This window comes from Sorex fumeus, unplaced genomic scaffold, assembly GCF_029834395.1.
Source record: "Sorex fumeus unplaced genomic scaffold, SorFum_2.1 ptg000161l, whole genome shotgun sequence".
NCBI lineage: Eukaryota > Metazoa > Chordata > Mammalia > Eulipotyphla > Soricidae > Sorex > Sorex fumeus.
The window spans coordinates 289,215-316,292 of NW_026606218.1; the positions used below are offsets into that span (position 1 = coordinate 289,215).

The following is a 27,078-nucleotide window of genomic DNA, read 5'->3' on the forward strand; positions in this document are numbered from 1 at the left end:
CCCAGAACTTGGTAAAGCCATGGTGGGCGACCTTGGGATGAGACCCCAGAGAGGAAACTGTCCCCCCGCAACCGGTGGGGGAGCCTTCATCAGGACCAGCTCCCTGGCCCTGCGACTGTTACCTCCCGCGTCTCTCTCCACAGGGGAGTTCATCAAGGCCCTGTACGAGTCGGACGAGAACTGCGAGGTGGACCCGAGCCGCTGCTCGTCCAGCGAGCTGCTGGACCACCAGAGCAACCTCAAGATGTGCTGTGAGCTGGCCTTCTGCAAGATCATCAACTCCTACTGGTGAGCAGGCCCTGCGCCCGGAAGTCCCGCCTCCCCCGCACCCGGAAGTCCCGCCTCCCCCTCATCACCTGGCAGACACCAGTCTGTGCCCCACCACTGCCCGGCCACGTGTCCCCTCCCTGTGGGCGGAGAGGTGCCTGGGCAGTGCCCCAGTGGCCTTCTGGACCGTGGACGGTGCTCACACCCTGGATGTCCCCTCATTTCCCCCGGGCCAACAGGGAGGCTTCGCACAGGCTCTTCTGTGGGTTGATTTGGGGGCCACGTTGAGTCGTGCCGGGGGTCTCCGCCCAGGGCCCTGCCCGGGTCACTCCCGGTGGGGCTCGAGGTAGCACGTATTGGCTGGGATTGAGGCAGGCCTGTTGTGTGCAAAGCCCACACCCAGCCCTTGGGGGTGGCTGGAACTCAGGACTCCCTTGCTGAGCCACGTGCTTCTCTCTCTCTCTCTGCGTTAAGGAAACAAAATTTGGGGCTGGAGCAATAGCACAGCGGGTAGGGCGTTTGCCTTGCACGCGGCCAACCCGGGTTCGATTCCCAGCATCCCATATGGTCCCCCGAGCACCGCCAGGAGTAATTCCTGAGTGCAGAGCCAGGAGGAACCTCTGTGCATCGCTGGGTGGGACCCAAAAAGCAAAAAAAAAAAAAAAAATTTGGTCTGGAGATGTAGTCCAGCAGAGAGGGTGTTTGCCTTGCACATGGCAGACCCGGGTTCAATCCGCGGCATCCCATGGGATCCCCCAAGCACCACCAGGAGTGATTCCTGAGTGCAGAGCCAGGAGTCAGCCCTAATCATTGCCGGGTGTGACCCAAAAATCAAGAGGAAACGGGGGACTGGAGCAGTGGTACAGTGGGTAGAGCATTTGCCTTGCACACAACCAATACGGGTTTAATCCCCGGCACCCCGTAGGGTCCTCTGAGCACTGCCAAGAGTGATCCCTAAGTTCAGAGCCAGGAGGAATCCCTGAGCATCACCAGGTGTGACCCAGAAATCAAAAGGAAACTGGGGGCCGGAGTGATAGTACAATGGGAAGAACATTTGCCTTGCACGCAGCCAACCCAGGTTCGATCTCCGGCACCCCGTAGGGTCCCCTGAGCACTGCCAAGAATGATCCCTAAATTTCAGAGCCAGAAGGGACCCCTGAGCATGGCCGGATGTGGCCCAAATATCAAAAGGACACTGGGGGCCGGAGTGATAGTACAATGGGTAGAGCATTTGCCTTGCACATGGCTGACCCGGGTTCGATCCCCGGCATCCCATAGGGTCCCCCAAGCACGGCCAGGAGTGATTCCTGAGTGCAGAGCCAGGGGTATCCCTGAGCATCGCCGGGTGTGACCCAAAAATCTAAAGGAAATGGGGGGGGGGGACGCGGAGTCATAGGACAGTGGCTAGAGCATTCACCTTGCACGGCCAACCCAGGTTCGATCCCCGGCATCCCCTAGGGTCCCCTGAGTACCACCAGGATTGATGCCTGAGCACAGAGCCAGGAGTCAGCCCTGAGCATCGCCGGGTGTGATTTCGAAACCAGACCCAGATGGTCTGTCCCCTCCACTGGGCTCCTGGGGAGGTCCCCCGCCCTACCCCGCTCCCCAGAAGCAGAGGCGTCGGGCCGGGGTGGGTGCACGCTGACGCCCGGGCTTCCGTGTCTGCCACAGTGTCTTCCCGCGGGAGCTGAAGGAGGTGTTCGCCTCGTGGAAGCAGCAGTGCGTGGCCCGTGGCAAGCAGGACCTGAGCGAACGGCTCATCAGCGCGTCCCTGTTCCTTCGCTTCCTGTGCCCCGCCATCATGTCGCCCAGCCTCTTCAGCCTCATGCAGGAGTACCCCGACGACCGCACCTCGCGGACCCTCACGCTCATCGCCAAGGTCATCCAGAACCTGGCCAACTTCGCCAAGTACGTGTCCCCGCCGCCCTTTCCGGGGGCCACCATCTGCCCCGCATGCAGGGCGGGGAGTCTGCAAACGGCCCACTTATGCCCCAGGTGCCAGTGGAGAATAAACAGAACTCAGGCTGGGAGGCCGGAGCGATAGCACAGTGGGGAGGGCGTTGGCCTTGCACGCGGCTGACCCGGGTTCAATCCCTGGCATCCCATAGGGTCCCCTGAGCACCGCCAGGAGTAATTCCTGAGTTTAGAGGCAGGAGTCAGCCCTGAGCATCGCCGGGTGTGGCCCAAAAAGCAAAAAGAAAAAAAAAAAGAAGAATCTCAGAGATGGAGCAGTAGTCCAACACATAGGGCGTTTGCCTTGCATGTGACTGGCCCGGGTTTGATCCCCAGCATCCCATAGGATCTCCCGAGGACCGCCAGGAGTGATTCCTGAGTGCTGAGCCAGGAGTGACCTCTGTGACCCAAAGAGGAAAAAAAAAAACGGGTTAGGTAGAAGCACCCTTAAATGCTCACTTTCCATCAGAGAAAGGGACACCTCGGGGATAGACTTTCAGTGTCTGGGGCCACTACAGACGATTGGCAGAGGATGGTAGAGGCCGGGCTGGAGAGAGATCGCGGGGTCAAGGCTGCTGCCGTCAGGCTGACCCGGTTCAATGCCCAGCACTACATACTGTCCTCAATGCCAGTTCCATCTCTGGCACTGCCTCGCCCCTGGCATGGCCGGCTGTGGCTGTAGAGGCCCCCAAGCACTGCTGGGATGGATCTTAGATTCTGGGCACTGCCCAGCTAAGCTGCCCCACACCCCTGCACCTGATGCCAGCCCTGTTGACTGGGAGTAACCAGGAGGCACCAGACTCCCTCAACTGAGGAGGTCCAAAAAAAATTTTTTTTAGGAATGGAGCAAAAAATAGGACAGCGGGGAGGGCATTTTCCTGGCACGCGGCCGACCCGGGTTCGATCCCCGTCATCCCATAGGGTCCCCTAAGCACCGCCAGGAGTGATCCCTGAGTACAGAGCCAGGAACGACCCCTGAGCATCGCTGGGTGTGACCTAAAAAGAAAAAAAAGGTTGTTTTTTTTTTTTAAATAAATTAAGAGCCATTGTGATGTGAGACGGATTGTTTTTGTCTCAATTCTGGCTTAACAGAAGAGTACTTTCACTTTGTGTATCTAAAATGCCTCTTTCCCTGCCTTGGCCCATGCATGAATACGCATTCATCTATATTAGAGCAAGTCCTGGTTTAAAAAAATATCATTTCTGCTTTGTTTTTTGTTTGTTTGTTTGGACCACACCCGGCGATGCTCAGGGGTTACTCCTGGCTCTGCACTCAGAATTGACTCCGGGCAGTGCTCAGGGGACCCTATGGGATGTCGGGGATCGAACCCGGGTCAGCTGCGTGCAAGGCAGATGCCCGCCCCACAGTACTCCAGCCTCAGTTTTGGAACAAATTTTGTGGGCTTTACGGTAGCCCCTGTCACTGTCACTGTCACTGTCCTCCTGTTGTTCATCGATTTTGCTCGAGAGGGCCCAGTAACATTGTGAGACTTGTTACTGTGTTTGGCATATCGAACACGTCACGGGGAGCTTGCCAGGCTCTGCCGTGCGGGCGAGATACTCTCGGTAGCTTGCCGGGCTCTCCCAGAGGGGAGGAGGAATCGAAATTGGGTTGACCATGTCGGCTGCGTGCAAGGCAAACGCCCTACCACTGTGCTATCACTCCAGCCCCTGAAGATGGCTAAAATCTAGAAAGGCAGAGAAAAGTAGAAGTAATAAATCACAACAGAGGGATAGAGAAGAGAAAGAGTAGACGCTATTTGGGGGGCCGTGAGGAATTTCACAGTAGTCAGGATTTGCGGTGGTCAAGATTTACAAATTCACACACACTTGAAGCCAAGGAAGGCTCAATCGTAAAAGACCAGGAACCAGAGCTGCCATTCGACCTGGTAGCATCAGGGCAAGCTATTCAGAGTTCTTGAGTTTGTTTTTGTTTTGTTTTTTTCCTTCTGGGGCCACACCTGGCGGCGCTCAGAGTCTACTCCTGGCTTTGTGCTCAGGGATCACTCCTGCTTTATGTATTGAATTACTGTGAGAGCAGTTTCGGGTTTGGGGCTGGAGCGATAGCACAGCGGGGAGGGCGTTGGCCTGGCACGTGGCCAACCCGGGTTCGATTCCCAGCATCCCATGCGGTCCCTTGAGCACCGCCAGAAGTGATTCCCGAGTGCAGAGCCAGGAGTAACCCCTGAGCATCGCCAGGTGTGACTCAAAAAACAAAAAAAAAAAAAGCTTTCGGGTTTAAGTCTCGGTCATACAGTGATGAAACACCCGTCCCTTCACCAGTACACATTTCCCACCACCAAAAGCCCAGTATGCCCCCCATCCCACACCCTCCCCCTACCTGTGAGGCAGATGATTTTCACACCTCTCTCTCTCTCTCTCTCTCTCTCTCTCCCTCCCTCCTTTGATTACATTCAATATTTCTACACCAGACTCGCCATTATTATTTGGGATTTTACCCCAAGACTCAGATCTGCCAAGAAGGCACTGTAGCACCGTGTAGCATTGTCCTCCCATTGTTCATCGATTTGCTCGAGCAGGCCCAGTAACATCTCCATCATGAGACTTGTTACTGTGTCTGGCATATCAAATACGTCACGGGGAGCTTGCCAGGCTCTGCCGTGCGGGCGAGATCCTCTCGGTAGCTTGCCGGGCTCTCCGAGAGGGGTGGAGGAATCGAACTCGGGTTGGCCACGTTGGCTGTGTGCAAGGCAAACGCCCTACCGCTGTGCTATCGCTCCAGCCCCCCAAAAAGGCAACAGTAGACAATTTGTTTTCTGTTGCTGGTTATGAATAGCACATGATGTTGCACAGCCATAGTAGCGCCCACACATTTTTGGAATTCTGAAATTTTAATAATTAAATCTGGAGAGATTTCTCCCCGAAGCTGCTGGGTTCCGAGATTTGTTTCTGGGTCTCTGGGTTCATGGCCGTTAAACAGCTTGATCAGGAGCCAGAGGGGGCTGTTTGCGGGCAGCAACTCGGGGTCTCACTGGGATGGAGGAGGAAAGGGCCGGCTCCACCCCCATACGGTGAGGCCCCGCGTGCCTTGTCACTGCAGGCCCCTACCTGGCTTTTGGCCTCTGGAAGATGGCAGGCCCCAAGCCGCCATGGGAAACAGACCGTGGGACGGCACCTTTTCCCACCTGGGGTGGCCCGCCAGCCCCAAGTTCTTGAGATCCGAGTTACACACAGTTCTTTCTCACACTCTCTTTTCATCGCTCTCTGGAAAGTCCGTTCCTTGCATCATCAACTCTTCTCCCGGGTTCCTCTCCTTGTTCTGCAGATTTGGAAACAAAGAAGAATACATGGCATTCATGAACGACTTCCTGGAACATGAGTGGGGTGGCATGAAGCGCTTCCTCCTGGAGATCTCCAACCCCGACACCATCTCCAACACCCCCGGCTTCGATGGCTACGTGGACTTGGGCCGGGAGCTCTCCGTCCTGCATTCCTTGCTCTGGGAGGTGGTGTCCCAGCTGGATAAGGTAACGTGGACGGGCGACAGCCTTACCTTCCAGGCCTGAGCTGCCCGGGTGTCTCGGGAGAGCCAGGCTCTGTGTGAAAGCACCCTCTGTCCTGCAGCGGAAACGGTCGTCATTGCTGATAAATGACTGTGCCCCGCAGACCAGGAAACCCTAAAAGGCCGGGCAATTAGAAACATTTTTAAGGAATGACCTAAACTAATGGCATTTCGGGCTAAGTAGAGTCTTTGAGACTTGCCTGGAAGCTCTCACCCGGTATTGGTGCGTGCAGCCTTATTCGCGTAGGGAGGAGGAGATCAAGTCTCAGAGAACCATAGCCAAACAGAAGCGTAGAATTGAAAAATACCAAGACCATTCATCAGCTTTCCCCTGTAGGTTATTTTTATTTTATTTTATTTGTTTTGATTTTGGGGTCAGACTTGGCGATGCTCAAGGGTTACTCCTGGCTCTGCGCTCAGGAATCACCCCTGGCGGTGCTCAGGGGACCATATGGGATGCTGGGAATCGAACCTGGGTCGGCCGCGTTGCAAGGCAAACGCCCTCCCCGCTGTGCTATCACTCCAGCCCCCCAGGTTGTTTCTTTTTAGGGGGCACACACCCCTTGGTGGGCTTAGAGAGCCGTATGGGGTGCTGGGGGGATCAAGTGCCCTCCCCACTGTACAATCTCCACAATATGATTTTTTTGCTACATAGTTCACCAGATTATTTTATGGAACCAAGTGCTTCCCGTTATGTGGGATCTGAAAATCCTGATGTTTAGTTTCTCTGCAGATGTGACTTCAGTGCAGTTCCTGCTGTAGGCTTCATGCAGTTCCTGCTGTAGGCTTCATGCAGTTCCTGTTGTAGGCATTCCTTTTCTACAATCTAAGAATGTTATAAGTCATATTAATAATAACAATAATATCCATTAATAGGTGGGTGCCATACCAACCGTTTCCTTCCTTCTGGAGTTATGTGAAGAGAATATTTTGTCATAGGCCCAGTCTAATAAGTGGTGACTGGCGTTATTAGGACGTTAGCTGGTAATGGTTTTGTCGGCGCCGGGTACATTATAAATGTGCAGTAGTGTACCGGTAGCACAGCGGTAGGACGTTTGCCTTGCACGCAGCCAACACGGCCAACCCGAGTTCGATTCCTCCGCCCCTCTCGGAGAGCCCGGCAAGCTGCTGAGAGTATCTTGCCCGCACGGCAGAGCCTGGCAAGCTCCCCGTGACGTATTCGATATGCCAAACACAGTAACAACAAAGTCTCCAATGGAGACGTTACTGGGCCCGCTCGAGCAAATCGATGATCAACGGGAGGGCCTTTTACTTTTAGTGTGTTAGAATCTCTTCAGGAGAGACTGGAGCAATAGCACAGCGGGTAGGGCTTTTGCCTTGCATCTGGTCGACCCGGGTTCGATTCCCAGCATCCCATATGGTCCCCCAAGCACTGCCAGGAATAATTCCTGAGTGCATGAGCCAGGAATAACCCCTGTGCTATGCTGGGTGTGACCCCCCCCCCAAAAAAAAGACTTCCAGTAAAATTGGGGGCCAGGGAATAAACCCTTTTAAGAGAGATCAGCTCTGGAGTGCTTGTCAGCTGGTCCAAGAATGTTCCATCAGGGCTGGAGCGATAGCACAGCAGGGAGGGCGTTGGCTTTGCACGCACCCAACCCGGGTTCGATTCCCAGCATCCCACATGGCCCCCTGAGCACCACCAGGAGTGATTCCTGAATGCAGAGCCAGGGATGACCCCTGTGCATCGCCGGGTGTGACCCAAAAAGGGGGGGGGGGGGAATTATGTTACATCTTCTCCCAGCACCAGGGACGGTCTCTTTACTTCTAGAACACTCTAGAACACTTCTCAGATGTTCTGGAACAGTTCTAGACCGCCGGCGTGGTTTGAGGGGGGTCACGTGCTGAGGGGGTTCCCTCCGCAGAGGCCAGTTCAGGTGCCTGTACCCCTGAGTGTGGGGGGGGAACATGAGGAGACTTAAGGACCTCCCCACCCCCAAAGAAAAATCAGTGACTGGAAGGAAACAGCCAGTTCGGGGAAGCTGGGGGCTGCCGGGTGGGTGGGCCAGGCTGGGGACTCAGGGTCAGGGTCCTTGCAGGGTGCACTTTGTCCTTCTCGATCTCCGTGAGAGGACCCGGAGACCCCGAGTCTCCCAGACTCGCCCCGGTTCTGACTGTTCAGGCCGTCGATGCTGGCCTCAAACGGGGGCCAAAGGGTTCCCAGGGCGGGGCGTGCCCGCCACACCCGCCTCCCGCATGCGGCCCCTCCTGGCACCCCCGCATGCGCTTGTGTGTCCCCCCCCCCCCGCCCCAGCATCTCCTTCCTCCTCCGGGAGCGGCCCAGGGAATGCATGACCCTGCGGGGCGCACCCCGCCCCCGCCCCCAACAGCGAGCGTTGGCTTTGCATGCCCATGCCCGTTTCTGTTGGCGGCTGGCTGCCCGGAGCAGGCCTTTGCGTTTTGATTTGCGTCACCCTAACTGCTGTTTCCTTTCTTCCCTCCACGCCTGCTGCGCCCGCCCCGTCTCGTCTCCATCCATCCATCCATCCATCCATCCATCCATCTCGACGCCGTGGCTGTGCTGCCCATAACACTGCATCCCGGGCCCGCACCCCTACCCGCGACCATCCGCCTTCCCGTCCAACCTGCACGCCCCCTCCGCCACGACCGGCTCTCCCCCGCCCCCCACCCACCCACCCACCCACCCTCCCTGCTGGATCCGCGTCTAATCCAATTAGGGTGAAAATTCCTTCCTACAGGCGACCGTGGCCAAGCTGGGACCCCTGCCCCGGGTCCTGGCCGACATCACCAAGTCGCTGACGAACCCCACACCCATCCAGCAGCAGCTGCGGCGGTTTACGGAGCACAGCTCCAGCCCCAACGTCAGCGGCAGCGTCTCCTCCGGGCTGCAGAAGATCTTCGAGGACCCCTCGGACAGGTACCCCAGGGCGATGCAAGAGAAGGGGCAGAGACAGGCTTGTCTCACTCATGCGGAGAATTCTTTTCCGACAGTCAAGTCGAGTCCTGGGGCGCGGGGAGGGCTCCCGCCTCGCCCGGGTTCAGTTCCCCAGAGCACCGCCGGGAGGGACTCCTGGGCCCAGAGCCCTGAGCATCGCCGGGGACGGCCCCCAAACCAAAAATAAATAAGATGATAGCTGGATCGAACCGTCCGATCCCATTGTCTCAGACTGCTGTAGGCATAGGATATTCATTTCCCAGAGAACATCCATCCGATGCGTCCGTGCTGCAAACGTGCCCCGTGGTCTAGTTTGGCTTTGCCAGGCCAGAGGGCTCAGGGTCGTCCTGGGGTGGTGTGAACAGAACTGGTACTCCCAGCCAGGGAGGCCATTCCAGGCTTGCGCAATTGCACAATTCCAAGTGGTTATAGTGGGGGGTTTTGTTTTGTTTTGTTTTGTTTTGCTTTTTGGGTCAGACTTGGCGACACTCAGGGGTTCCTCCTGGCTCTGCGCTCAGGAATCACTCCTGGCGGTGCTCGGGGGACCATATGGGATGCTGGGAATCGAACCCGGGTTGGCTGCGTACAAGGCAAATACCCGCCCCGCTAGACTATCACTCTGAACCCCCAAGTCTTTATTGGCGGGGGAGGGTTTGTTTTGTTTTTATGATTTTTGGGTCACACCTGGCGATGCTCAGGGGTTCTTCCTGGCTCTGCGCTCAGGAATCACTCCTGGCGGTGCTCGGGGTTCTCTATGGGATGCCGAGGATCGAACCTTGGTCGGCCGCGTGCAAGGCCAATGGCCCTCCCCTCTGTGCTCTCGCTCCTACCCCTGTGGGGTTGTGGGGTTGTTTGACCCTTTTTCTGCTTTTCGGGGCACACCGGCCATGCTCGGGGGCAAGGCCTATGCCCTCTCCGACCAGCTTGGATTCCCCAGCACTGGGTGGCATCTCCCGGGCCTCACCAGGTGTGTCCTGGGCGCCTTGTGGCACGTCACCAGGGTCCCCCCCAGCCCACCTCTCCCGCTCCCTCTCCTCCACAGCGACCGGCCGCGGCTGCAGTCGCCCGGCCCGGACCCCGGGGACAGCTACTGCCGCGGGAAGACCCTGCTCCTGGTGCAGCAGGCCTCGTCGCAGAGCATGAGCTACTCGGACCCGGACGAGAAGGAGGCCGGGCTGCCCAACGGGCGCAGCGTGTCGCTCATGGACCTGCAGGACGCTCCGGCCGAGCTCCCGGGGCTGCTGCCCGACGCCCCGGTGCGCCTGGCGGGCAGCCAGCTGTCGGTGGCACCCGTGGCCGGCGGGGTCCGACTGCCGCGCGAGGCCCCGGGCGCCCCGCAGAGCGCCCCGCAGGCGCGCCGGCCCCTGCGCCCGGCCCTGCAGCCGCTGGCCTTCCAGAACCCCGTGTACCAGCTCGGCCACCCGGTCGCGCCCGCCTCGGCCGGCTCCAGCCTGGAGAACCTGAGCACGGCCAGCTCCCGCAGCAACAGCGACGACCTCCGGCTCAGCGCGCCCAGCTCCAGCAGCCTGGAGGAGCGCACCGCGCCCCCCGCGCCTCCCCGCCACGACAGCGCCGGCCCCCCGCGCGCCCGGTGCCCGCACCAAGGCGCCCACCGCCGCACCTGGCCCGGCCCCGGTCCCGCCGTCCAGCGCCTCCCTGCGCAGCGCCACCACCGAGCCTGCCCAGCACGGGGGCCGCGCCCGCCCGCCCTCCTCCTCCTCCCGGGAGAGCCCCGTGCCCAAGGTGCGCGCCATCCAGAGGCAGCAGACGCAGCCCGTGGGGGTGAGTGCCCACCGCCGCTCGGCCTTCCCCAGCAGGCCCAAAGACCCCCCCACCCCGTGATGTCCAGTGGTCCAGCGCTGATGAGGCCCCAGGCAGGAGAAACGGTCACTTTGTCCCCATCTGCCTCCGCCATCCGAGGACCCAGGGTTGCTGGGTTCTTGTCTCGCTGGGAAGAAAGGAATTGCAGGAGTAGACGGGCAGTGAAGGCCACTGGCCACTGGCCGCTGGCCTCCTGTTGTTCTTCGATTTGCTCCAGCGGGCACTAGTCGCGTTTCACAACAAATTGTGAGACTTGTCGTGACTGTGTTTGGCATCTCGAATATGCCATGAAGAGCTTGCCAGGCTCTGCCATGCGGGCGGGATACTCTCGGGAACTTGCCAGGCTCTCCGAGAGGGACGTAGGAATCAAACCCGGGTCGGCCTCGTAGCAGGGTACACGCCCTACCTGCTGGCCTATCGCTCCAGCCCAGGGCAGTGAAGTAAAGCAGTTTTGGGGTTTTTTTGGGGGGGTTTTTTTTTGGCTTTTTGGGTCCCACCCAGCGATGCTCAGGGCTGACTTCTGGCTCTGCACTCAGGAATGATTCATGGTGGTGCTTGGGGAACCCTATGGGATGCCGGGGATCGAACCCGGGTTGGCCACATGCCAGGCAAATGCCTTACCTGCTGGACTATCACTCCTGCCCCAGTAAAGCAGATTTATTTGGAGGTTTTGAAGGTGTGGATGGGGGAGAGACAGAGAGAAAGAGAGAGAGAGAGAGAGAGAGAGAGAGAGAGAGAGAGAGAGAGAGAGAGATGCACTCAAGAGAGAACCCGGGCTTCTCTGGGCTGAGTCACTAAAGTTAATCGCATGAAGGAAGAAGTCCGAGAGTATTCTAGGAATTTCCTTCATGGGGAGGGGTCCCATCTCCTCAGGGTCCGTTGCTGGCCCAGGTGAGGGTCTTCTCAGGCCTGAGTTCCTGTTTTCTGCAAGGTTGGCCTTTGCAACTTCAGAGCTATTAGTTCCCAGAAAATTCACTGCCATCGCCTGGGAAGGGGCCTTCCCTGCCTGCCTACATCACCAGGACTGGGTGTGCAGGGCCAGAGCCCAGGAGAGAGGACAGTGTCCCGTTGGGCACTCTCGGGTTTTTGGGGGGGTTTTTTTTGTTTTTTTTTTTTTGCTTTTTGGGTCACACCCGGCAATGCTCAGGGCTGACTCCTGGCTCTGTGTTCAGGAATCACTCCTGGCGGTGCTCGGGGGACCCTATGGGATGCTGGGGATCGAACCTGGGTCGGCCGCGTGCCAGGCAAACGCCCTCCCCGCTGTGCTATCGCTCCGGCCCCTAGTGTGTGATTTTAGTGGGAGCAAACCCCTGGTGTTGTGATTGTGTAGGCTTCCAACCCCCTACACCGACTTCCTAGAAAGCTTCATTTATTCTCTCTGACCTTGGTGATTTCCCTCCCCTCGCTGTTATCTTCAGTTTCTGGCTTGCTTACACACACACACACACACACACACACACACACACATACACACACATACACACACACACCATTCCCAGAAGTCCTGTGTTCTCAGCACCTTTTTTTCCTTTTTTAAGGCAGATTCCTTTACATATTTTAATTGCAAACTGTGTGGGGGGAAGTTACCTCCTCCCTGAAGTTCCGGCATTTTTGTGCGGGGTTTGTCGCTTGGGCAGCCAGAATTATCACTCGCTTTGTCCCATGAAGATTCCATCTGTGTCTTCACACAAAGGGTTGTTTCCGTTGGCCTGAATCTTCTGAGAGGAGGAGGAGGAGGAGGAGGAGGAGCAGGAGGAGGAGGAGGAAGCAAAGGAAATCGAGGGAAACAATTCATAGACATGGGATTTTTGGGGCGGGGTGCAGATTTTAACATTTGACCCCTTTCAGCCTCTGTTTTGCTTTTTTTTTTTTTTTTTGAGTACGGGGTGGCTGCACCCGGCGATGTTCAGGGTTTGCTCCTGGCTCTGCACTCAGGAATCCCTCCTGGCGGTGCTCGGGGGACCCTATATATGTCAGGGATCGAACCCGGGTCGGCCTCGTGCAAGGCAGACGCCCTTCCCGCTGTGCTATCACTCTAGCCTGTCTCCACGGTGAGGCTTGTTGTTACTGTGTTTGGCATCTCGAAAACACCACGGGGAGCTTGCCAGGCTCTGCCATGCAGGCGGGATACTCTTGGTAGCTTGCTGGGCTCTCCGAGAGGGATGGAGGAATCGAACCCGGGTCGGCCGCATGCAAAGCAAATGCCCTACCCACTGTGCTATCGCTCCAGCCCCAGATTATTATAAATATATAAATATATGAAAACAAACACTGTCCTCCCGTTGTTCATCGATTTGCTCGAGCAGGCCCAGTAACGTCTCCATTTTTGAGACTTGTTGTTACTGTGTTTGGCACATTGAATACGTCACGGGGAGCTTGCCAGGCTTTGCCGTGTGAGTGAGATACTCTCGGTAGCTTGCCGGGCTCTCCGAGAGGGGCGGAGGAATCGAACCCGGCTCTGCCGGGCTGGCTGTGTGCAAGGCAAACGCCCTACCACTGTGCTATCACTCCAGCCAAATATATAAAATAATAGCATAGTGGTGGGGCGTTCGCCTTACACGCGGCCAACATGGCCGACCCGAGTTCGATTCCTCCGCCCCTCTCGGAGAGCCCGGCAAGCTACCGAGAGTATTCGATATGCCAGACACAGTAACAACAAAGTCTCCAATGGAGACGTTACTGGGCCCGCTCGAGCAAATCGACGATCAACGGGAGGGCCTTTACCTTTACCTTTATAAATTAAATATAAATCTTCATTGAGATCATCCTTAATTCACACAAGCAGCTCTCTGCCCCTGTCATCGGTTCATACATTACAAAGGCAGACGTCTCCCTTAGATCCTGTCTCTGAACAGTGCTCTTGAAGCAGCGTCCTGACCTCTCACAGGGTCGATCCGGCCGATAAAAGCCAACCAACCCCCTTTCTTCTTCCTTCTCAGCCAGCTACTAAATACCTCAGCCCCGTTTCTCTGCTCTGCCTGTACACGCCAGTAGGGGGCAAGCATGTCCGCACACTTGGCATAAAGGCCTGGCAGACCAGGCAAGTTGTTGGGAGCAGGAGAGGTGTACAGTGGTTGGGGCATGTCCCTCGCACGCTTCTGATGTGGACACGTTCCCCTCCACCCCAGACAGTCCCCTGAGTCAGGGGTGATCCCTGAGTGCAGAGCCAGGAGTCAGCCCTGAGCATCGCCAGGCGTAGCCCTCAGCTCTGCCTCCTAGCGACTTTTTTTTTTCCTTTTCGGGTCACACAGGCGATGCTCAGGGGTTCCTCCTGCCTCTTCACTCAGGAATCACTCCTGGTGGTGCGCGGGGGACCCCATGGGATGCCGGGGATCAAACCCGGTTGGCCACGTGTGAGGCAAACGCCCTCCCTGCTGGACAGATAGCCTGTCCAGTCCCATGACTCTTCTCTCCCTCCTCCCCCTCCTGCTCCTCCTCCCTTTTGGGTCCCACCCAGCGATGCTCAGGGCTGACTCCCGGCTCTGCACTCAGGAATCACTCCTGGCGGTGCTTGGGGGGACCCCATGGGATGCCGGGGATCGAACCCGGGTCAGCCACGTGCAAAGCAAACACCCTACTTGCTGTCCTATTGCTGGGGCCACAAACCTACTAATTTTTTTCTTTCTTTTTTTTTTTTTTTGGCTCTTTGGGTCTCACCCGGCGATGCTCAGGGCTGACTCCTGGCTCTGCACTCAGGAATCACTCCTGGCGGTGCTCGGGGGACCCTAGGGGATGCCGGGGATCGAACCCGGGTCGGCCGCGTGCCAGGCCAACGCCCTCCCCGCTGTGCCATCGCTCCCCAGTTAATTAGATGATGCCGATCTTGGTGAGGGGAAATAATGCAGGTTGTTAGGAAGGGGTGAAGTGCTTGGAACAGACCCGGTAGAGTGGTGGGGATGGAGATTGAAGACCTTTTTGGCGTTTCTTGCATTATCTAGTGGAGAAACGGCTCTCCGGAGTGACTTGTGTGGGAATCGCATCAGCGACCTCTGCCCTGGAAGCAGATGCCGGGCCTCACTGGCATCCACGGGCTCCTCTTTCATGGTCCAGGGGAACCTCTTGTTCAGCTCTGGGCTCAGCAGGTGTGTCCATTCCCGGGCAGGCACCTGTGGTGGTTGTAGTCGGGCATTTGGATCTCTGGGTAAAGGAGCAGTTGGTTGGTGGTTTCTTTGATGGTTTTGGCGGAGGGGATGGGTGTTGCTCTGTGGTTTGCATTATTTTTTTGTGTTTCTTTTAATGAATCACTGTGAGATGCAGTTCACTGTCACTGTCCTCCCGTTGTTCATCGATTTGCTCGAGCGGGCCCAGTAACATCTCCATTGGAGACTTTGTTGTTACTGTGTTTGGCATATCGAATACGCCACGGGGAGCTTGCCAGGCTTTGCCGTGTGGGCGAGATACTCTCGGTAGCTTGCCGGGCTCTCTGAGAGGGGCAGAGGAATCGAACTCGGGTCGGCCATGTTGGCTGCGTGCAAGGCAAATGCCCTACCGCTGTACTATCGCTCCAGCCCATGAGATGCAGTTACAGACTTAAAAACTTTCCTATGTTTCAGTCATACCATGATCAAACACCCACCCCTCCACCAGTGCCCATTCTCCACCACCAATGTTCCCAGTATCCCTCCCACCCCCCACCCCCCATCCCACCCCGCCTCTGTGGCAGGCACATTCCCTCTTTCTCTCTCTCTCTCTCTCTCTCCCTTTGGGTGTTATGGTTTGCAATACAAGTACTAAGTGGCCATCATGTTTGAACAGTGGTAAGTCCTTGATCTGTGTTTGGAGGGAGACCGGGCTAGCGAATAGTATGGTTTATTCTCCTGCAAATGGCTTTTCTTTCTCCCTGAGCCAGCCCCCACTGTAGGGAACTGTGTCCAGGAGTCAAGAATGGGGCTTGAAGTGGGATGGAGGAGACTGGAGGGGGCTGGAGCGATAGCACAGCGGGGAGGACGTTTGCCTTGTCTACAGCCAACCCAGGTTCGATCCCCGGCTTCCCCTAGGGTCCCCCGAGCACTGCCATGAGTGATTCCTGAGTGCAGAGCCAGGAGTCAGCCCTGAGCATCGCCGGGTGGGACCCAAAAAAGCAAAAAAAAAAAAAATTATAAATGGGAGTGGAGCCAGAGTGGGGGTTGGGGGGGTTAGACTCCCTGCTCCCACCTTCTGTAATCCCAGAACAGCTGAGCCAGGGGAGGCGCCGGGGGAAACTCCAGCCTGCGTTTCTGATGCAGGTGCAGTCGCCCGTGGACTCGGCCACCATGTCCCCCGTGGAGAGGACAGCAGCCTGGGTCCTCAACAACGGGCAGTACGAGGAGGACGCGGAGGACGTGGAGCAAGTGCAGGATGAAGCCAAGCACGCCGAGAAGGTACCTTCCCCCGGCCTGTCTGTCTGTCTCTCTGTCCGGGGTGAGCCCGCAGGACAAGGTGACTGTGTAGGAAGAGCCATCAGGCTGGGCTAGAACTTGCCCCCCGCCCCCTTATACCGACGGCCACACTGTGAAGAGCATCGCCCATTTCGTTCCCTTTTTTTCCTCGATTTTTGGGTCACCCCTGGCGATGCACAGGGGTCACTCCTGGCTCTGCACTCAGGAATCCCTCCTGGCGATGCTCAGGGGACCCTAGGGGATGCCGGGGATTGAACCCAGGTCGGCTGCAGACAAGGCAAACGCCCTCCCCGCTATCGCTCCAGCCCCTTTTCCTTTTGCAGGAGTGTTTCGGGTTCTTCCGGTTAGTTGTTTCTGGTTAGTTGTTACTTCCTGCCAAGTCCAGACTCACAGTGGACTCGTTTTCACGAGGACCCCGGGGATGATTCTCTTCTCTCACCCGGGTGCTACACCCAGCGGTGCTCAGGGATCACTCCTGGCGGGGATCAGGGCCCAGACGGGGTGCCAAGGATCGAACCTGGGCTGGCCACGTGTGGGGCAAGTGCCCTCTCCGCTGGACGGTCTGACCCCAGGCTCTATGGTTCTGAGTTTGTTTTGGGTCTCAGCCCATCCCGAGAAGCCTTTGACTGTTGCCAGTGTCCTGACGATTCCCACGTTGTTTGGTCCCACAGTGGAAGAGCCAGAGAAGATCTAGACTCTCACCCTCCTCCCTCGAGACCCCTCCTCCCCAGCCTGCTTTCCTGCCCACCCCCCACTGATTCACCAGTTGGGCTTCACTCCTTTTTTTTTATTCTTGCAATTTTATTTTTTTATATTTTACTTTCATAGAGTAGTTCACAATAGTTCATTGCATTCCTACCACCGAGCACAGTGAGAGGGAAGTGTGTGCCGGTCGTTGTCTTTCACTCTGGAGCCATTTAAGCCCAAATATAAGAGAATACAAGCAAGTATGTTAAAACCAAACCAATGGGTGCTACTTTTGGTACGCAAGTGGGCTGGAGTAGAAGAGGTCGTGCGGCCGCAAATGTGGCCACACACTCCGGGAAGTTCTGCACCGCTCTCTTCCGGGAACTTTGGTTTATAGTCTCTGGATCTTGGCCGTTGGTGGGATTACATGGTGCCGGGCCAGTTTGTGGGTGTGACTGCCAAGCTCCTGGAAAACTGGGGAGCTGGGGGGAGGAGGCCCAGTCCCGATCCGAGCAGGCTTGGAGGTCTCAGCCCGGGGTCCCGCACACGTGGGTTCCTCTGCTGGTTCCTTCATGCGTGAGGCTCATCCGAACTCATGGAGAGTGGCCTTGAGCATGGCTGTGGCTGGGTTCTGGAGGTTTTTGGCTGCTGGGGTCCTGCTTGGGGTGGGGAGGGAGACTCACCCCCCCCCCCTTCGAGGGGCCCTGGTGAGGACAACCTGGCAGGGGAGGGCTTCACTGTTGTGCTGTGCCCCTCCCCCACGGGCATGGTTATCTCTGGAAGGTCCCTACTGCTGCTCAGAGCTGGGTTTATTGTGTCCAGCAAGAGCTGTCCAAGCCCCTCTGGGTTTTTTTGTTATTATTGTTGTTGTTGTTGTTGTTTTTCTCTTTGGGTCACACCCGGCGATGCACAGGGGTTCCTCCTGGCTCTGCACTGAGGAATTCCTCCTGGCGGTGCTCAGGGGACCCTAGGGGATGCTGGGAATCGAACCCAGGTCGGCCGCGCGCAAGACAAGCACCCTCCCCGCTGTGCCATTGCTCCAGCCCCTGTCCAAGCCCCTCTGGGATCCCCGCTCTCTGCTCCCCCCCGCCTGTGGCAGTCGCCCCAGACCCGCGTGGAGAGACGCTCTCCAGCGCCCGGGTGCCGTCCGCACAGAGACCTGGGCTCGGGGGCCGGCGGGTGCGCAGCCCAGGAGGGGTGGCCCGGGACGAGGTGCAGCGGGGGAGAGCGGGAAGGGCGCCGGGCGCTGCTCACCGGGCTCCCCGGCCTCTCGCCCCGCCCAGTACGAGCAGGAGATCGCCAAGCTGAAGGAGCGGCTGCGCGTGTCGAGCCGGCGGCTGGAGGAGTACGAGCGGCGCCTGCTGGTGCAGGAGCAGCAGATGCAGAAGCTGCTGCTGGAGTACCGGGCGCGGCTGGAGGGCAGCGAGGAGCGGCTGCGGCGGCAGCAGGAGGAGAAGGACAGCCAGATGAAGGGCATCATCAGCAGGTGGGCGCCCCGCCCCCCCCGCCGCCACGCCCCGCCCCTTGGCATGACGCCCCGCCCCCACTGCGATGCCCCGACCTGGTACCCCGCCCCTTGGCATGACGCCCCGCCCCTGCCTTGATGCTCAACGCCCCGCCCCCGCCGTGACGCCACGCCCCTTGACCTGATGCCACGCCCCACTGTGATGTCACGCCCCTTGACATGACGCCCCGCCCCTGCCTTGATGCTCAACGCCCCGCCCCCACCGTGACGCCACGCCCTTAACCTGATGCCCCGCCCCTTGGCATGACGCCCCGCCCCTGCCTTGATACTCAACGCCCCGCCCCCGCCGTGACGCCACGCCCCTTGACCCGATGCCCCGCCCCTTGACATGACGCCACGCCCCTTGACGTGATGCCCCGCCCCTTGACATGACGCCACGCCCCCACCGTGACGCCACGCCCCTTGACATGACACCACGCCCCTGCCTTGATGCTCAACGCCCCGCCCCCACCGTGACGCCATGCCCCTTAACCTGATGCCCCGCCCCTTCACATGACGCCACGCCCCTGCCTTGATGCTCAACGCCCCGCCCCCACCGTGACGCCACGCCCCTTGACGTGATGCCCCGCCCCTTGGCATGACGCCACGCCCCTGCCTTGATGCTCAACGCCCCGCCCCCACCGTGACGCCATTCCCCTTAACCTGATGCCCCGCCCCTTCACATGACACCACGCCCCTGCCTTGATGCTCAACGCCCCGCCCCCACCGTGACGCCACGCCCCTTGACCTGATGCCCCGCCCCTTGACATGACGCCACGCCCCTGCCTTGATACTCAACGCCCCGCCCCCGCCGTGACGCCTCGCCCCTTGACATGACGCCACGCCCCCACCGTGACGCCACGCTCCCGCTGCGATACCCCGACCTGGTACCCCGCCCCTTGGCATGACGCCCCGCCCTGCAGTGATGCTCAACGCCCCGCCCCTACCACGATAACACGCCCCTTGTGATGACGTCACGCCCGTGACGCCCCGCCCCTTGACATGATGCCCCGCCCTGACACCCTGCCCCGTACCATGACGCCCCGCCCCCACCGTGCAGCCCCAGCCCCGCCCTGACACCCTGACCCCCACCGTTATGCCCGAAGACACGTCCCCACAGTAACGCTCTGCTCCTGCCGTGACCCCTGCCCCTAACCGTGATGCCCGACGCCCCGCCCCTGCACGGGCGCCCCGCCCCTCACCATGACGCCCTGCCCCTACCACGAAGCCCCGCCCCTCACCGTGACGCCCCGCCCCCGCCTTGATGCCCGACACCACGCCCCCTACCGTGAAGCCCCGCCCTTCGCCGTGAAGCCCCGCCCCCGCCGTGACATCCCGCCTGCCCCGCCCCCGTGGCTCCGCCCACAGCTCACCCGGTTCAGAATCCCGAGACACGGACGGGAGTTTCCCGGTCACGGGGTCCAGCAAGCGGGCAGTGGGGCCCAGGGGGCGAGAGACACACCTTCTCCCCCGTCCCACAGCCCCAGCCACGGCAGGGGCTTCGCACACCTCCCCGGGGCCCGGGTCAGCGCGCGAGGGGTCAGCACGGCGCTGGCCTCGGAGACCTCATCACTGTTCCTTCCGCTCAGCAAGGAAAGGCCACGCAGGGGCCGGAGCGATGGCCCAGCGGGGAGGGCGCTGGCCGGGCACGCGGCCGACCCGGGTTCGATCCCCGGCGTCCCCTAGGGTCCCCCAGCCCCGCCAGGCGTGATCCCTGAGTGCAGAGCCGGGAGCCAGCCCTGGGCATCGCCGGTGGGACCCAGAAAGCAAAACCAGAACAGGTCGCAGCGGAGGGGTCAGTTCCCCAAGGCTGTGCACAGCGCCGGACCCCGGCCCTCTGCTGTCCCCGGGGGTCCCAGGCCAGGGCACAGGCCCCAGAGGGCTCAGGTGTTGGAAGCAAGGTCCAGGTGGCCTCCTGGAGAGCCTCATGGGTGGGCCGCGCCGAGTGGAGGGCGGAGAAAGGGGTGCCCCAGGCCAGGGCATCGTGGGGCAGTGTTTCCCAGTGGTTAGACCCCTGCCCTCACGCACCCTCGACTGGAGGCCCTGAGCCCCCCGCCCGCCCCTGCCCTGCAGGCTGATGGCAGTGGAGGAGGAGCTGAAGAAGGACCACGCGGAGATGCAGGCCGTCATCGACGCCAAGCAGAAGATCATCGACGCGCAGGTGAGGGGGCCAGGGAGGGGGCGTGTCCCGTCTCCTTCCCAGGACCCGGGGGACGGCCAGTCCCCTGCGTCCGCCAGCTGGTCCCCCACCGCCCATCATGTGGTTGTGGCGTTTGTGGTCTTGTGGCCCATCCCCGGTGCCTCCCTGCCGGCCCAGACCCGGACACAGGCTGTGAGCCAGCAGCTCTTCGGGGGGGCAGAAGTGAGGGTTCGGCTTCTTTCTGAGACGTTCTGGGGGGGCTCAGGACGGGGTCCCAGTTTCCCTCTGTCTCATCAGTGGTTTGGCCGAGAGCGAGCAGGGCGCTGTGGGTGCCACTCGGCTGGCCACTGGGCGGGTCCCCTCCCCTCTGCACCACCAGGCCCGCCCGCAGGCATCCCCCTCAGTGCCAGGGCCTGCCCTGAGCTGTGGGCGCAGCAGGCGTCTGTGGGCCGGACCGGGCCACCCCATTACCCCCTACCCGCCCTCCCCCACCCCTGCCGGGCTCAGGAGTTGAAGGTGGGCAGGGGAGCCGCTTGGAGCCTTCCTGCCCCTTGGGACCCTCCCAGCCGTCGGGGGTACGACATCAGCGTGGCCACAGTATCTAGACTCGCGGACCCCGGTTTCTGATGCTCAGACACCCTGAGCGTCGGGGCAAAGGGCCCTGGGCCTTTCAAATAGGACCTCTGAGCGGGGACCCAGGATGGGGGTGGACGAGAGTGGGGGCAGGGGTCACGCAACTCTCCTGGACGCTTCCAGGCTATATCCGCAGCTTAGAAACCAGAAGGGGGTGCGCAGTCACCCCATTCCGGGGCTCAGTGTAGCGAGATGAGGAGGAGCAGGACCCAGGCTGTGTCTAAAGGAGTCTCGCACTCAGGCTTGTCCATCCCGCGCAGGACCTGGGGTTGGCGGCCTGGGCCGGGTCTCCCGTCCTGACCGCTGGTTGCCCCGTGCTGCAGAGGACAGGGGTGACCGGGGCTGTGGGCACCGGGGGGCAAAGGTGGAGGGAGCCACACGCAGCGGGCTGCAGTGTCCAGTGAGACAGGGGCCATCAAATGAGCTTCCAGGATGGGAGAAAAGGGCCCGGGGGTTGGAGCGAGAGCACAGCGGGGAGGGCGCTGGCCTGGCACACGGCCGACCCAGGTTCGATCCCTGGCATCCCATGGGGTCCCCCGAGCACTGCCAGGAGTGATCCCTGAGTGCAGAGCCAGGAGTCAGCTCTGAGCATCACCGGGTGGGACCCAAAAAGCCAAATAATAATAATAATAAAGAGGAAAGGGGACTGGAGCGATAGCACAGCGGGAGGGCGTTGACCTGGCACGTGGCCGACCCGGGTTCGATCCCCATCATCCCATGGGGTCCCCCGAGCACCTCCAGGACTGATTCCTGAGTCTAGAGCCAGGAGTCAGCCCTGAGCATTGCCGGGTGTGACCCAAAATGAAAAAGAAAAAAGGGCCCCAGTGGCTGGATCAAGGGTCATGGGGGGTCGCAGGGGACGTGGGGGACAGTCCCAGGGCATCAATCCCCTGACCAGCATCGAACCCCATGCTGACCAGTTAGTGTCTGGAAGGTCCATCTCCAGCTGCCCCTGCTGGCCACTCTCTGAGGACCCAGTGATGCTCAAGGGTTACCCCTGGCTCTGCACTCAGGGATCACTCCTGGCGGTGCTCAGGGGACCCTGTGGGATGCTGGGGATCGAACCCGGGTCGGCCGTGTGCCAGGCAAACGCCCTCCCCGCTCTGTGTTGGTTCCAGCCCCAAGGAACGGCCGTTTCTGAGCCCTGCTGGCCTCTCTGTACACTCCGCCCCTCCATGTGAGCTGTCGCCCCGTCTGGAACCTTGGCACGGCCACGTCAGCCCCCTGCAGCCCCCCATCCCCCCGTGTCCCTCAGGGAGAGCCAAGAAGGAGCCTCGCTCCCCGCCGAGTGACGTCTCCGCTTGTTAAATTACAGGTCATAAGCGGAGATGAGATTGTCCCGGCAGGCAGGTAGACCCCGTCCGTCTAGCCAAGCCACCTGCCGCCCGCGCACTGACCTCCCGCCCTGTCCAGCTCCTGCCCCGCGAGCCCGGGAGCCAGCCCGGCGCAGCTCGGGGGTCCCAGGCCTCTCTAACACCGAACCCCACTTCCCTGAGGCCCCCTCGGGTCTGCCTCTTCCGCCTCTGGGTTTGATTCGGAGAGAGGGTCTGGTGGGGTTGGGTGACGTAGTTTCCCCACTCGGGGGTCAGGGGACCACACTGCGCCTTAACTCAGTGGGCAGTAGATGAAGTAAATGAAGACCCCTCCCTCGACTTTTCTTTTCGACTTTTGTTTTTTTTGCTTTTTTGGCTTTTTGGGTCCCACCCGGCGATGCTCAGGGCTGACTCCTGGCTCTGAGCTCAGGGATCACTCCTGGCGGTGCTCGGGGGACCCTTTGGGATGCTGGGAATCGAACCCGGGTCAGCCGCGTGCAAGGCCAACGCCCTCCCTACTGTGCTATCGCTCCAGCCCCCCCCCCCACACCTGATACATTTCTACATGCCCCCAGGTATATACTTATATAAAATAGATTAATCGGGCGTTTACCGGTAGTCAGGCTGACTTTCTTTAAGAACAGCGTTGTGTAAAGAAGCTTGGATTTCGAGAACTTCCTTTCCTGGGGTCTCGGGGGAAAGGTGCTCCTTTTCGCTTCCTGGATATTTTTCTCGTCTGGGTTTACTGAGAAGCTTTCCTTGCTTGATAACTTTTGGGTCTAGAGGCCGGAGCCATAGCACAGCGGGGAGGGCATTGGCCTGCCTGGCACACAGCCGACCTGGGTTCGATCCCCAGCATCCCAAAGGGTCCCCTGAGCACCTCCAGGAGTGATCCCTGAGTGCAGAGCCAGGAGTCAGCCCTGAGCATCACCGGGTGTGAGTCAAAAAAAAACCAAAAAAAACCTTTTTGAGAGGAAAGCAGGTGTTTGTTGAGAGACTTGAAAGTCCATTGAGGGCCTGGAGCGATAGCACAGCGGGGAGGGCGTTTGCCTTGCAGGCGGCCGACCCAGGTTCGATCCCCAGCATCCCATGGGGTCCCCTGAGCACCGCCAGGGGTAATTCCTGAGCGCAGAGCCAGGAGTCAGCCCTGTGCATCGCTGGGTGTGACCCAAAAAGAAAAAGAAAAGAAAGTCCACTGAACACTTCCTCCCCGGGGGACCCCTCCCCCTCCCTTGAGCTGGAATGAGTCCAGGAGCTTCGTGCCATTGTGTGTGTCCCTGTGTGCGTTTCCGGAGTCCCTGTGTGTCGTCCCCCCCGCCCCCCCCCAACATTCACATGGTCCCTCGGCCTGAGCTGCTACCTCTGTCCCCCAATACGCCCCCTCACCGTGTGAGTCACTGTCCCCTGCTGCCAGTTTGATCCTCCTGTGCACATGGTGACCGAGACTCCCTCCTCTTGGGGGTCTGGGATCCCGGGATGAGCTCTCCATCTGCGTGGCGCTGTGCCATGGTGCCTGGCGCTTCTCTCTGTCAGCCCCGTTTCTTTTTTCTTTTTTTTTAACTTTTTGGGTCCCACCCGGCGATGCTCAGGGCTGACTCCCGGCTCTGCACTCAGGGATCACTCCTGGCGGTGCTCGGGGGACCCTCGGGGATGCCGGGGATCGAACCCGGCTCGGCCGCGTGCCAGGCCAACGCCCTCCCCGCTGTGCTGTCGCTCCAGCCCCCATTTCTAAGTCTCCGTGTGTGGCCGGGAGCACCCGGAGGGGCAGGAGGTGGGACCTCTCAGCCTCTCCGAAAAGGCGCGCGAAAGCAGAACAGAGCCTGAGATCGAGCGGACCGCCGGGGAGACGGAGCGTTGGCATGCGTTGGGGGTTGTGGGGGGGCCGCGTGGGGCCCGCCCCAGGCACAGACCCGCCATCACTGTGTTTCAGGAGAAGCGCATCCTGTCCCTGGACTCGGCCAACACGCGGCTCATGAGTGCGCTGACGCAGGTGAAGGAGCGCTACAGCGTGCAGGCCCGCAACGGCGTGTCCCCGACCAACCCCACCAAGCTGTCCATCACCGAGAACGGCGAGTTCCGAAACAGCAGCTGCTGACCGCCGGCCCGGGGACGCAGGACTGACGGACGACGGACACGGACAGATGGACGGGCGGGCAGCGGCGGGAGGGAGCCGCCCGCCCTGGCCCTGCCCTCGCCAGCGCTGTCCCCCCCGCCCGGGCGCCGGGGCCGGGCCGGGCACAGAGGACGCCCGAGTCCGTGCCGGGAGGAACTGACCACGTAGAGGACGTCTCTCACCTTTGCCCTTTTGTATTACCGTTTCTCCCCGGTGAAGAGCACTGCACAGCTGGGGGAGGCCAGCCGGACTCGGAGAGTCAGGAGGGGACACAGGAGGGGGCCAGGCATTGCGGGCGACCAGCGCCAGAGGGTCTCGGGCACGGACGGACAGAATTGTCCAAGGCGGCCGCGGTGAGAAGCCCCGTTCTGCCCACTGACCCTTGTCCTGTAGAGAAACGAGTCCGGGGTCGGGAGCCACACAGGGTCACATAATTCACCTCCGCCCACCTGCCAGGCAGCCCAGCAGGACAGGTTTCGGGGGAGGGGCAGGTGTGCAGTTGGAGAAGGTTCTAGAATGTTCTAGAAGGTTCCAGGAGACACGCTTCGGCGCTGTCCTGCGGGCGGCCCTCCTGGAGGTCGCTCTCTGTCCCTTCTCGTCCCGGGAGCTATTCCCGGACCCCCACCCCCCACCCCCCGGTTGTAATAAAGGAAAGTCTTTTTCCTCTCTGGAGTTTCCAGGGCGATGGGTAGTCGTGTCTCTCCGTACCAGCCGCCTCGGCGCCCTCGGTCCCTTCTGCCCCCCGGGTCACACGGGTCGTCTCCCGCCATCCCCACGGGAAACGGCCGCTCCCTCTCGCCCCTCCTCGGGCGGGGGGGCACAGGCGTCCCTCACGCACCCACGAGGCGTTTGTCAATGCTCCGTCCTCCAGGGTCACTCTCAAACGCCGCGTCCAAAGGGCCCGAAGTCTAAAACTCCTGGTTTGTCCTGCAACGGCCACTGTCCAGCTAAGCCACCGACCACAGGGGACAGGGGAGAGGCAGCCCCGTGGCCGGGCAGCTGGCGCAGGGGTGAGGGGTGCCTGCACCCAGGAACTGGGCAGAACACAGGGCTGCCCCATCCCGGTCCCGAGATCTGAGCTGTCTGGGGCTCACCCCCCCCCCAGCCTGGCCCACCGCTGCCCTCTGGGGCCCCCGGCCTCTTGTGATGCCCACCCTGAGATCTTGGCCCGCTTTCTTGGGGTGTTTTTATTTGGTTGGTTTGGGGTTTGAGTTTTCTTTGAATTTTTTTTGGCTTTTTGGGTCCCACCCGGTGATGCTCAGGGCTGACTCCTGACTCTGCACTCAGGAATCACTCCTGGCGGTGCTCGGGGGACCCTAGGGGATGCCGGGGATCGAACCCGGGTCGGCCGCGTGCAAGGCAAACGCCCTCCCCGCTGTGCTATTGCTCCAGCCCCCGTGGCCTACTTTTCTTGACCCGGGCTGGTGAATTTTGTCCTCCCTCCACGCCGAGACCCATGGCACCAGGGTCACTTTCAATCAGGGTGCAGGGGACAGCCTGTCTCCGAGGGCACCGCTCTGCGCCCCGGCCATGTCCCGCCCATTCCTCCTAAGCGGTGCCACTGCAAGGCCTTGCTGGTGTGCCTGGGGGCGCCCTGTAGGGGGCGTCGCTGCCAGCGGGCAGGGCTGCCCAGAAGGGCCGGTCTTGGTCCTGACCACTTCTCAGGCCCACGCTCTCGTGTCTTTCCTCAGTTTCTCCCGGGGTGCTGGTTTGCTGTCCCAGGGGTGCCAACCCGAGGGCAGAGGTCGGGTCCCGCAAGTCCGACGGTGAGAGCCTGGCGCTGTCGGGGAGGCCCCCTCCAGAGCGTGGGGGACGGCGGCTGGACCGGCCATGCATGGGCCACCAGTGTCCATCAGTCTGTCCTTCCTTCCTTTCTCTTTCTTTTTCCTTTTTTTTTTCTTTCGGTGTTTGTGTCAGACCTAGCATTGCTCGGGACTGACTCCTGGCTCTGTGCTCAGGAATCCCTCCTGGCGGTGCTCGGGGGACCCTGTGGGATGCCGGGGATCGAACCTGCAAAGCAAGCTCATTGCCTGACTCTCTCTCTCTCTCTCTCTCTCTCTCTCTCTCTCATTCTCCTGAGGTTTTGGGTGTTTTTTTTTTTTCCCTAGCATCATTTTATTTTTCTGGTCTCCTGAGTGTTTTCTCTTGCTGCCGTCTCTGAACTGTTCTAGAAGCTTCCCTTGGAAAGACGGAGCGGGCGGCCGGAAGTGCATATCTTGGCCCTAGGCCCTGGGAGAGGATGAAGGGGAAGAGAAACTGGGGGGAGGGAGGAGGCCGGGGGTCCTAGGCTTCCTCTTCCTGCCTGCACCCCCCGAACAGGGCGGCTCTCATCAACAGGGGAAGGATAGCGGCCGAGGCTTATTGGGATGACCACACAACGCCAGGCCAGGGTAGGGAGGAGCCGGGGGGCATGGGCGCTGCCCCCTTCCATCACGGGGACCGCTGGCCTCCACGTCCACCAGGACGCCCCATTGTCCCAAACACCTCATGCCCACTGTCCCCAGGCCGGAAGTTGGGGGTCCCTCAGTTCCCCTCTGCTCTGTGTCTGCCCCCCAGGCCGGGTCCGGTGGCCCTGGGGAGTCCAGCCGGAGCTCCCTGCTGGGGTCTGTCCAGTGCCCAGCGGGCCCCAGGCGCTCTGCCCTGGGCGGGGGACCCACGTGGGGAGCCCCACTGGAGCTCAGCGTCCAGGGGTGCAACCCCAGGGACAGGCCCCTCTTGCTCGTGACCCCAAGCCCGGCGCAGTGACCATAAGGGGCCCTTGGCCGCTTCTGGAAGTTTCTCGTTTCTCTTTTCATTTCTCCCTGGCTTTTCCTCCGGGAAACAGTCGCTGTC

The 27,078-nt window shown here is 60.3% G+C and overlaps 1 protein-coding gene across 1 annotated transcript in view; it reads left to right on the forward strand.

Annotated features, from left to right (window-relative positions):
- Positions 1 to 24,931, forward strand: part of RASAL2 (RAS protein activator like 2) — a 264,537-nt gene extending 239,606 nt beyond the window's left edge. Inside the window, 10 exon segments of the mRNA XM_056107324.1 lie at positions 144 to 288; positions 1,939 to 2,175; positions 5,507 to 5,708; positions 8,461 to 8,639; positions 9,700 to 10,334; positions 10,336 to 10,439; positions 15,704 to 15,838; positions 17,827 to 18,029; positions 20,121 to 20,208; positions 24,064 to 24,931. Of these exon segments, the coding sequence (XP_055963299.1) occupies positions 144 to 288; positions 1,939 to 2,175; positions 5,507 to 5,708; positions 8,461 to 8,639; positions 9,700 to 10,334; positions 10,336 to 10,439; positions 15,704 to 15,838; positions 17,827 to 18,029; positions 20,121 to 20,208; positions 24,064 to 24,228 (2,093 nt within the window). The 3' untranslated portion in view covers positions 24,229 to 24,931.
- Positions 24,932 to 27,078: the final 2,147 nt, after the last annotated feature.